Here is a 12,002-nt window from a genome sequence, read left to right on the forward strand (position 1 = left end):
TTTGATTTTTTTTTTTTTTTTAAGCTTGAAACTGAATCTTGCTATCTGTATCTAGTGAGTGTTTTGTCATTTGGCAATTGCAGAGGGAAGAAATTCAGCCAACTTTCTTGTGTTTGAAAAATAACTATGATTCTGTCATGGCAAAGTTGAAATATTGAAACCCTTGCACATGCATTATGTAAAATTTATTTGTAAAGTTATAGTGCCATAAAATGGAAGCCAATTTATTTTTAAAACGTAGGTGAAAAGATAAAGGGCAGAACATATAAGAAAAAGCATCCAATTTTACAATAGCAGTGTGTATGACATAGGAAGAGAATTATAAAAACAAATGAAGCAACTTGGGAGTAAGCAGCATTCCATGTTTCTGGAAGGAAAAAATAAATTCTAAAGATGCTAGAATTTACTTCATGAATCATGAATTCCAGCAAAATTTCAATTGATTTTTAAAAATTTATTTATGCAAACTAACTTCCTCATAAACCTATGAAAATAGATTTACAGATAATATAGGTAAGATAGATTAATAGAAAAATATCAGAGAAAACAAAAAAAATGAGTGTTAATTAAGGGAGGCTAGACCGACCATATACAGAAACATTCAATTCTCTATTTTATAAAAAATGTAGTACTGGAAAGAATAGGATGGCAAATAATCTCCAAAAGAGATATAGTTATAAATATACTTACCATATTTTAAAGGAAGTATCTCATCAAATAGTAAAATTAAAATGTTTTAGTAAGTGAGATGGGAACAAATGACTTCTAACATGGGGGGCAAAACCCCCATGTTTGTAAAAACAAATTTGTAAAAACAAATTCCTAATAGCTGAAAGAAGAGTTTTGTTTAAAAATACTACATACAAACTGGAAGAGAGTAATACTAAGCATGCACAGCATGGACAGTGTCTCAGGTTTGTGTATTTATGCAGTGTCAAGAAATCGTAAAAAATACCAACAGATTTGAGTCCATCCATACTTTGTTTTTTACTTGAAAGAATAGTGAACGATAAGAGCTACCTATGAGAAAATTTGTCTTGCCTTAAACATAATTGTATAAAAGCACATAAAACTTGAAAAAAGAAACATGAAGACTGTAACAGATTAATAGAGGAAATGAACACTCAATTCACAAATATAGTTAGTAAAGAAATGTAAGAAAATATTCAGCTTTACTGAAATCAGCACGAAGCTAAATGTGAAGAGAATTACCAATCTGTCACTTAAAAAATTTGCAAGATGGGTGGGGGAAAATGATCATATAACAGACATTTGTTCAACAGGTATCAAATGCCTACAATTAACAGGCTTTAGTCCAGATGGAAGTACAATTACTATGGAATAGCGCAGGCCTTGTGGATTTACATACGTCCTATTAACCTAATTGTTTCACTCATTAACTAAATGGAGGTACATCCACTTGAAGAACTATTGAGGAAAACAATTGTGATATAATGAATTATAAATGAACAAGAATACAAATGGTATGGCATTGATCATATGTAATGTGGGAAAAAAGATCCCATGATTAAATTTCAAAAATATGGCTCGATACCACTTCTATAGCCAACATGCACATATTTGCATATTAAAGACTCTCAGAATCCCTGAAACTAAGAAAATAAGTAGCCAGTACTTAGAGGGTTTCTCAAATGTGTCTGACCATGGTGGGTCCTTTTTCTTTTTTTTCTTTCATTTTTTTTTTATTTTTTTTTTTTTAAAGATTTTATTTACTTATTTGACAGATCACAAGTAGGCGGAGAGGCAGGCAGAGAGAGAGAGAGGAGGAAGCAGGCTCCCTGCTGAGCAGAGAGCCCGATGTGGGGCTCGATTCCAGGACTCTGGGATCATGACCTGAGCCAAAGGCAGAGGCTTTAACCCACTGAGCCACCCAGGCGCCCCCATTTTTTTTTTTAAATGTGAAAGTTTTTCTCATCATTTGGAACTAATATTGCTCAAAAAAAAAAAAGAGATACTTTAATCTATGCTGTTTATAGATAGCTATCTGAAATGCTCACTTCGGTAGCACAAATTCTGAAATACAGGTACATAAAGATGATTAAGCTTCACACGGCTGTGTGTGTGCTTATGAGTATACATACATGTACATGCATGAATGGGTATGGGGGTATATATGTATAATATATAAAATATGTATTTTACATAGTATGTATATTTTATATATTTCACATATAAATTTACCTATAAACATATATATTTATGTATATAAAATTCTTCAAGTGGTAAAGTTAACGTTTGTGCATTTTAGTGTAAATTGTCCCTCAGACGATGTGAGAAGGGAAGGAATTAGAACCTGGAACGAAGAAATAATTAGAAGGAAAATTAGGGGGCGCCTGGGTGGCTCAGTGGGTTAAAGCCTCTGCCTTCAGCTCAGGTCATGATTCCAGGGTCCTGGGATCGAGCCCCGCATCGGGCTCTCTGCTCGGCAGGGAACCCGCTTCCTCCTCTCTCTCTCTGCCTGCCTCGCTGCCTACCTGTGATCTCTATCTGTCAAAAAAAAAAAAAAAAACTAGAAGGAAAATTAGCATCCTGCCACCGTAGGCTAGGTTGATAGACTATTAGGTGCTTCCCACCCCCCTCTTATTATAGCTACCTCAAAAAATTATGGTTGTTAAAGAGAACTTTATTTTGGATTTTGTAATGATAGTTACAAAACACAATTACTCGATCATATCAATTTCATGATTCTACTCTGAAGTGGAATATTCTTTTTACTACTTGAAAGCAAGTACACAATATTCTGGTTGTAATTCTAAAGATTACATAGAAACTGATTCTCTTTCTTTAAAAATTTTTTTTTTTTAATTTTAATTTGACAGAGATCACAAGTAGGCAGAGAGAGAGAGGAGAAAGCAGACTCCCCAGTGAGCAGAGAGCCTGGTGCGGGGCTCAATCCCAGGACCCTGGGGTCATGACCTGAGCTGAAGGCAGAGGCTTTAACCCACTGAGCCATCCAGGCACCCCCTGATTCCCTTTCTAGAAAGAAAGAAACTATATCTCAGTAGTCCTAATGCATCAGTTGACTCCTGTATTTTCAGTGGTTCTCTTGAGTTTGCAAGAACATCCCTTAGAGGGACATGGCAGGAGGCTGGACTGGGATGAGAGTGTCTAAGAAGCCAGGATTCGAAGCCCCCATATACTGTTTCAACCAAAAACAGCTCCATTTTATTTCTTTATGTTTAGCTCTCTTACAAGATTTTATTAAAAAAAAAAATAAGGAATCAATATTGAAATGTTTGAAAGCCATTGATCTTCAATTTTAAATTCATTTCTTTTCCAGAATACATTATGTATCTGTAGGCTACTCCTTTCTTACTCTTCTGGACTTGAACTTTCTCATCTGCAAGCGCTCTAAGGTCTTCCTTCAGGGAAGGGTGGAGAGTCTTGCTCTATCAGATGGGTTGTATACAATAGCCTTTGCAAGCATGTGTTTCTATAAACCCACAGACCTTTTCTCACTCATCAAATGGCCTAATTCCCATTGTTTGAATTCTGTATTTCTCTATCCTAAGTATCTTAGCGTCTGGATTGTCCCTTCAATTATATTATTCAGTGTAAGAAGAAAGATGTCTGTAACTTGCTGACTATAGCATTCACCATTATGTGCTAGGAGCCCATTAAGAATCTTTCAAATTTGGGGGTGCTTAGGTGGCTAATTCAGTTAAGCATCCAACTCCTGATCGCAGCTTAGGTCTTGATCTCAGGGTCCTGAGTTCAAGCCCCATGTTGGGCTCCGTTCTGGGCGTGGGTGCCTACATAAAAACAAAAACAAAATCATTTTAAATGCTGGGAGTGGGGAAATACATGATTTGGAATAAAGAAATTATAGTCATTTGTTACGTTTCATTTTTTAAAGTAGACATTTTACTCCATGGAAAAATTAACATGCAAATGAATATAAATCCAAACAGTGTAATACAGACCTTTTCTTGTTCAAAAATTCTAATGCTAACTTTGTAACAGATAAAACATAAAATTATAGTGGCTTAATGATGGACTTTTTTATTTCTTCCTCCCACAACTATCCAGTTAGAATGCTTGTTGGGCAGCTTTCTGTGTGATGATTGAGTTAACTGAACCCTTTCCTTTGTGTGGCTCTGCTGTCTTTAAGTACATGGCATACAGTAGAGGCAGAGATAAAAGTTGAGAAGGTGCACCCATTCTACCCTTCTCCACTGTCGATCCAATTCCATTGGTTAAAACTAGTCATGTAGCCTTATGTAGACAAAAGGGGTGGAAATGTTGCATGTCAAGCAGCTGCCTCCTGTCAAGAGCTCTGTACCTGGGAAGCAAGGAGTAGAAGGCTTTGGTGGACAGCATGAGATTCTGCTACGGTAGTTACGCTATTTCTTTCAAGTTGTCTTAGAACATATATTAGCAGGAATATTCTAATTAAATTTCCTACCCCCTATATCCACTATTTCATTAAGGACTCCCAACGTGAAATTATTGGCAGAAGAATGCATATAATTTTTGGTAGTTTGATGCTTCTGGGACAGGGTGTTTAATATTTGATTGAAAGGTATACATTGCTCAGGTTATTACTGTTCTGTTTGTATCATTACTCTTGTGATTAAAAAAAAAAAAAACGTAACCTAAAATTGATTATCTTAACCATTTTTTAAGCATACAGTTTAGCAGTTAAGTGTCTTCAACTTGTCATGAAACAGATTTCCATAACTTTTTTATCCTGCAGAACGAAACTCTGTACCCATTAAACAACTCCCCTTATATAGCCCCCTTCCTCCTGCCTGGTAATCACCATTCTACTTTTTGTTTCTATGAATTTGACTACTTTAAATACTTCATAGGTGAAATCTGACAGTGTTTGTCTTTTTGTGGTTTATTTTATACTGGTTTATTTCACTTAGCATAATGTCCTCAAGGTTCATTGATGTTGTAGCCTATAACAGAATTTTCCTTTTTTAGGCTGAATAATTTTTCCTGTATGTATATGCCACATTTTCTTTACCCATTCAACTGTCAGTGGACATTTTGGTTGTGTCCATCTCTTGGCTATTGTGAATAATGCTGCTGTGAACATGGATATGCAACTAGGTCTTTAACATCCTTCTTTGAATTATTTTGGATATATATCCAAAAGTGGGATTGTCACTTCTGGCAGGATCATATGGAAATTGTATTATTAACTTCTTGAGGGGCTTCTGTACTGTTTTCTGTAGCAGCTGCTGCAATTTATAATCCCATCAGCAGTGCACAAAATCTCCAATTTCTTCATGGGTTCAGCACTTGTTATTTTCTGGTTTTTGTTTTTGTTTTTGTTTTTTGATAGTAGCCATCCTAATGGTTATGAGGTGATATCTCTTTATGGTTTTGATTTTGATTTCTCTGATGTTTAATAATGTTGAGCATCTTCTCATGTGCTGTTGGCTATCTGGATGTCTTCTTTAAAGAATTGTCTATCTGAGTTTTTTGCCCATTTTTAAATCAAATTATTTGATTTCTTGTTGAGTTGTAGGAACTCCTTATATATTCTGGATATTAACCCCCTTTCAGATACCTGATTCACAGATATTTTCTCCCATCCCATGCCATTTCACTCTGTTTATTGTGTCCTTTGATGAACCAACGTTTTTAAGTTTGAGGTAGTTCCATTTGTCTATTTTAGCTTTTATTGTTTGTGCTTTGGTGTCAAGCCAAGAGATCATTGCCAAGTCCAATGTCATGAAGTTTTTCCTCATGTTTTCTTGTAGGAATTTTGTAGTTTAAGGTCTTATGTTTAGGTCTTTATTGCATTTGGAGTTAATTTTTGTGTATGGTATAAGATAAAACTTCATTTTTTTTCATATTGATATCCAGTTTTGCCACTGTCATTTGTAGAAAAAAACTGTTCTTTTCCATTGGGTGGTTTTGGTACCCTTGTGAAAGATCATTTGACCCTTTATTAAAGCAAAGGGCATGCACTTTTTTAACACTTCAGTTGCATACTGTGACTTGTAATTCTTAAAAATTTTTATAGGATAGTACCAATTCCCTCCCAACAGCCAGTATGTCAGAAAGGGCTGTTTTATTTTACTGATTATTCTTTTTCAGATGTTTTTATTTGGATCTTTCTTTATTGAGAGACCAGATAATGCCAAAAACAATTTGTGTCTAGGTTTAAGTGCATCTCTCTGGGGTAGAAGGAGTGTGACTGTGGATTCAGAAGACAAAAAGGATTTTATTATGTCTTTATTCTATCTATTGCTGAAACCATATATTTACAGACACACACATATAAGTGGAATAATGTGTTGGAAACATATTGGCTCTTTCAGTTCTGCCATTTTCTGAGCGAGTCTTTTGGGATGTATGTCTGTGTACTTTGGGAAGGGTTCCTTATAGATCATATACCCGATGGCTTGAGTTTTGCTGATTATTTTAGGTCACTGGAAATTCTGGATGCTGTGATTGGATGGATGTGTTTTGTGAGTATATATACAACATAGTGAGCACTATAGCCATTAGGTCACAGTGTCCCTCCCATGAACCACAAGAATCAAAAATTATTTTACTCTTACTCTACTCTTCTTAAATGCCTGTCTAAAAACTTTCTAGAAATATTTTTCTCTGTAAAGATTAAGTCCATTCCTTTCTTTATGATGTCCTCTATCTTCACACTGTTGTTGTCTCTGTCCATGTGCCCTCTCTCCATTTAGACAGTGTCTGTTTTCTCAGTTGACTTGCCAGAAGCATATTTTGGGAACTGGAGAGGGGGCTCTACTCCTGTTAAATGGCACTGCCTCTTAGTAAATTGTGTTAAGAGGTCACAGAAGAACACAGGAATAAAACCATCTTATTTAGGGTACCAAAGGTTATGAATGGCAGAGAAGGTCTCTGAGGTAGAGAGCAGGAAGAAGTAAGATGATGTCAGGAGTTTTACTGTTCTTGGAGTGCGTCAGACTCATCTCCTGAATTTGCGGTTTCCATCACCTGGAATAGTTTCTCCCAGAGCTCTATCTCCCTTTCCGTCTTCACTCTGGTCTCTGTTGAAATATCACCACCATCCTAGGCACTCTGAAACCCCCTATTGCCTTAGTCTCTACTGCCTGCTTACTCTTCACAGCATTCAACACTAACAGAAATGTATTTGAGCATATGTTTAACTGATTATTTTGTTATGCATCTTCTCTATTAGAATGCAAATCCATTTAGAGAGAGGACCTGTCTTTCTTGTGCATGTCTGCTATAGAGCCTAGAGCAGTGTGAGAGCACTGTAGGAGTTCATGACAAAGAGATCCGAGGACGTAACTGGAAGCAATACATGTTAGTTATTTCGAGTTAATGGTCAAGTTTGGTCAACTGTGGTCTGAAGCCGTAAATTACAGATCTGAGAAGCTGATAGCAGTTTTGAGACTTAGGTGACTACGAGAGGGAGGAGCAATGGCAAAGCACGAGCTGAATCTCAAAGGATGCTAACTGTCTCATGTGTGTGTTTCAAGGTGGTAGATCTGCTGGTATCCATGTGTAGGTCTGCATTGGAATCTCCTAGAAAAGTTGTCATTTTCGAGCCATATCCTTCTGTGGTGGATCCTAACGATCCTCAGATGCTGGCCTTCAACCCCAGAGTGAGTACTGCTCCTCATAGACCCGTCCTGCCCCCCGTAACAGCAGCTGAGGTTTTAGTCCTGCTAGTTTCCCCCTTTCTGTCTAACCCCCTCCCTCATCAGGCCGACCCCTAACCTGTTGTGGACCCTATCCATTTAATAAATACAGTTCCTTTCCCACAAACTTGATTTACTGCCTCCTCCAGTCTTTCCCATATCCTGTTACTTCCCTTGTCCTTTCATCTTTTAAAATCACTTTCAGAACTTCATCTTTATGAAGCTACACCCATTTCATCCTCTCAAATTGCAATCTTTACACATCCCATTTGCGTGAAAGGAAGGAAAATAGCAGTAATAACTTCATTAAATATTTTTGAGAGTCTAGCGTAATGTAACCTCACTGTAATTTTTAAGGGTTGTGGGTAAAAGGACCGATTTTTGCTTTCTTTTGTATTTTTACTTAATCATCCCTTGCCTTCTCCCCACTCCCCTTCCTCCCCAGTTACCTGAAGGTTAGTGAAAATTTAGTCCATATTGTTGGTCAACTGGCATTTCTTGAGAAAACAATTTTATAAATATTTGTGGAGATGAGGCAGAATCCTTCTGAAATAGCAGAATTCTCCAATTACATGAAAGCTAAAATTGCCTTAGTTTCTATTACTATCCATCTTGAAATCATTCTGTGGAAACAATGGCTATATAAAATGTCCTTGGAAAAGCTTTCCTTCTGTCATTAGTGGCAAGAGTACACAGAGTATACTTAAAGATGAATTATCAGTTAAGTGTGTGATGTCATTCATTTATACACTTACTAGTCATATTCTTTTGGTAACAACCTTTCAATCAAAAGAAAATAAAAGCAAAATGATATTATGAGACTCAAAGTGGATTTTTATATTTTAGAAGGATTCTGTTTTTACTTTATTCATCATGGCTTAATTTTTTTGGTGAGACAAAGAATCAAGAGCCCAATATCTTGTTTATTTTTATAGTTTTCCCCCTGTAGGCTAAACATGATTTTATGTACTTATATTAGGATTGGGATTGTTTTCTTCTTTCTTCCTTCTAACTCAGTTATGTATCCTACATCCTAGAATCATCTTATTAAAGCCTTTCCTTTTTTGTACACAACAGTCTTTCAAATCGACTCTGAAGGGAAATCCACGTACAGAAATAATGTGTTTCTCTAGTAACATGTAGATTGCAAAGGCTTATAGTGAATGCTATTTTTTTTCCCCACTCAAACAGAAGAAGAACTATGATCGAGTAATGAAAGCACTGGATAGCATAACTTCCATTAGAGAAATGACACAAGTAAGTATATCATCTTGTGGTCTTGTACAGTTTAGTTTTGCTTGAGTAAAATCATATTTTAAAAATGTCTGAGAGTACTCGCTGTGTAGTGAAATGTAGATTTTTCTATTAGATGGGAGTATAATTAAAGAACTTTAAAAATTAAAAGTGTGTTGTACTAGGAGGTTTTAATTAAATTACATCGTTGTATTGGTGGGCTATCACTGTGACTTTTGGAAGGTAATTGCATGATTATATTCCTAATGTTCTCTGTGACAGTTGGAGTATATGGAGGTATGTTGGACTATCTTAAAGCAAAGGTTAAATCTGGTACCATCTTCCTAGACTGTTCATTTTAATTAATGGTAGTAGTTCCAACACATTATTTTAATGTCAAAATAAAAACAGATATTCTATCAAATATAAATTGTGCATAAATATTTTAAACAGAACATAGAATCTCAAAACAACTTTGGAGGACACAAGCCTCCCCAAGAGTATGAGTTTCTATTTTTAGCCATTTGGGGAGGCTTGGTGATGTTTGCTGAGCACGGATGGCGGTTTATTATGAAAGTCTAACATACCACTGGGCTATAGTCCAGCTCTTCGAAAAGCACATGCTATTGAATTTTTGAGGCTTTTCCACTGTCAAGAATTTGGAGAGAGGCTTAAAACTCATCAATGATAAGTAGAAATTAATAATCTGTAATTGACAACAACACACATTATGGGTTTGGTTTGCATGTGGTGGTTTCAAGGCTTGCACTACGCTACAGACCCTGGAGGCTTATAGTATTACCCTGGGTCATTTCTGTTTTTGGGGAGAGAGTATTGGACTCCTTCAGTCTTGAGGCCCGCAAAGCTTCACTGCCACTCCTCCCTTCACCCCTGCCATCGCCACTGCTGTATTTGAAATGTGCTCCCAGAGTACATTTTTACATTTCCAAATTTGAGTTTTGAGTCTTCGGATAGTTATTTATTCAGGTAGTCAAATATTCATCCATTTGTCCAACAAATAGTTTGTGTCAGACAATGGTAAACAAAGAGATCCTTAATTTACAAGTTAGATCATTTGCTTAAAAACCATCATCCTGGGGCACCTGGGTGGCTCAGTGGTTAAGCCTCTGCCTTCGGCTCAGGTCATGATCTCAGGGTCCTGGGATCGAGTCCCGCATCGGGCTTTCCCCTCTGCAGGGAGCCTGCTTCTTCCTCTCTCTCTCTCTGCTTGCCTCTCTGCCCGCTTGTGATCTCTCTCTGTCAAATAAATAAAAAATCTTAAAAAAAAAAAAAAAAAAACCATCATCCTGGCTCGTTGTTTTTCTATGCCCATACTTTTCTGTATTACCTGAATTCCTTTTCAAACAAATATTATTATTTGTATAAGGAAGAGAAAACAATGAAATACAGTTCCACTTGGGGGGAAAATGAACCTATTCCATTGGCTTACACAAAGTTAAATAAACATTTTTTAGTCACCAAAGACTTTGGTGGTACTAGGGTGTTTATTATACTATACCCTAGACCCAGATCATTCTCCGATAAAAATAGCTACGAAATTCTGACTCTGGGATCAGCTCTCTGCCAAAATTTTCTTCCTTTATTCTGGGTCATATGTAAGCTATTTTAATAGAAGGCAATGCAGACAATTGAGTGTCAGCCTAGGAAGTCAGAGGCGGGTGTTGTATAATTTGCTCATCAGTGATGCGCCCTGTGACCTTGGGCAAGTTGCTTAATTGCTTGACGCTTAGCTTCTTCACTATCAAGGTGGTAAATAGTAACACTGCACCTCCTTCCAGTCTGCACTCCATAGGGATGCTGTCAGGTTCTATTGCATCAAATCCTTTACACCTCTCCAAATAAATATATCATTATACTGTCCTATTTTCTAGAAGGTACTGCCCTGTGGATAGTGGTAAATTGTTACAGACGGATCGCCTTTTGTTTTATGAAAAAGTTAATTGTCTGGGTAAATTCCACTAAATACTTTGAAAAAAAGGCGGGGGGGCTCTTCTTATGTAAATTTCATTCAGTTTTCTCATGTAAAGCTCTGCACCTAAGTCAGTACCTTCAGATATGAGCGGGAGTAGTAGCTCTCACAAGTTTTGCTTTAATGTTAGTTCAAAGTTAAAAACCGTCATCTCAGAAAGAGACAGCGCCTAACACTTGCTAAAGGTGGGGAGAGAGATTTAATTGAAGGACTGCCCTGGGGGAGAGTAAGTGAGGTCACCTCCAAGGAAGACAAAAGTGATAGAGGTTTTTAAAGGGAGAGCAGACACGGAACAGAAGGGGGCTACAGAGAAGTAAAAATAAGGGGCAGTGGGGAAGCAGAAAATTACAGAAGAGGGATGAGTAGAGAATTAGGAAGGTTAGCAGTGTGGGTGGGTACAAGGGAGGTAACTTTTGTTGTTGGGCACATCGCTTTTGCTAGAGCAGAAACTCAGCTGGGGGCCTGGGATCACCTTTAGACGTGGCTTAGGGCGTGGGATCCAGACGAAAGCTGGATTAAGCCTCTTGGAGCTACATGTCTGGGCAAGTCCATTGTGCCACATGAAGTTAAGAGTTCACATCACCTTGTGGGGGTTGGGGGAGAACACGAGGGTAGTCACAGCCACAAAGCTTCTGGGTTTAACTAGATTAGACATACCTGTTCAACCTGATTTTCCTTTTGCATAAAGGAAAAATGAGAAAGGAAAAAAAGGAATTTTTAAGAAAAATCAAGAAGTATAATGACTTTTTTTCCAGGCACCATATCTGGAAATCAAGAAGCAGATGGATAAACAAGACCCCCTTGCTCATCCCCTACTGCAATGGTATAAAATTTTAGTTTTCCTCTTAATGAAAACAGCATCATTTTCTACTGCCTGCTTTAAGGGGAAAAAAAAAAAAAAGCCTATTTACAAGACCTGCAATGCTACAGTTCTACAAGCCTATGAGGCCTGGTGATTTTACAGAGTCCTTAATGACTCGCACTTTAATTAAAACTTGTATATCACAAGGGGAAGAAAATGCTGTCCTATGCGCTACGCAGATAAACAATGTATTTGACAGCCGTTTGTCTATCATTTAAAAAAAAAATGTGATTAGCCGGATTATATGGTGAAGCCGTTTTGGTTCATTTAATTTTCTAGTTAACTGAGGACT

The 12,002-nt window shown here is 37.1% G+C and overlaps 1 protein-coding gene across 3 annotated transcripts in view; it reads left to right on the plus strand.

The window, feature by feature from the left end:
* The window catches only part of PARP8 (poly(ADP-ribose) polymerase family member 8), a 177,799-nt gene that overhangs the window by 143,134 nt on the left and 22,663 nt on the right, over positions 1-12,002 (plus strand). For all 3 annotated transcript variants that reach the window (XM_047729841.1, XM_047729839.1, XM_047729840.1), the window contains 3 exons: positions 7,464-7,589; positions 8,817-8,882; positions 11,604-11,671. In XM_047729841.1, the coding sequence (XP_047585797.1) occupies positions 7,464-7,589; positions 8,817-8,882; positions 11,604-11,671 (260 nt within the window). The remainder of the gene's footprint in view (positions 1-7,463; positions 7,590-8,816; positions 8,883-11,603; positions 11,672-12,002) is intronic.

This window comes from Lutra lutra, chromosome 5 (genome assembly GCF_902655055.1).
Source record: "Lutra lutra chromosome 5, mLutLut1.2, whole genome shotgun sequence".
Lineage (NCBI taxonomy): Eukaryota > Metazoa > Chordata > Mammalia > Carnivora > Mustelidae > Lutra > Lutra lutra.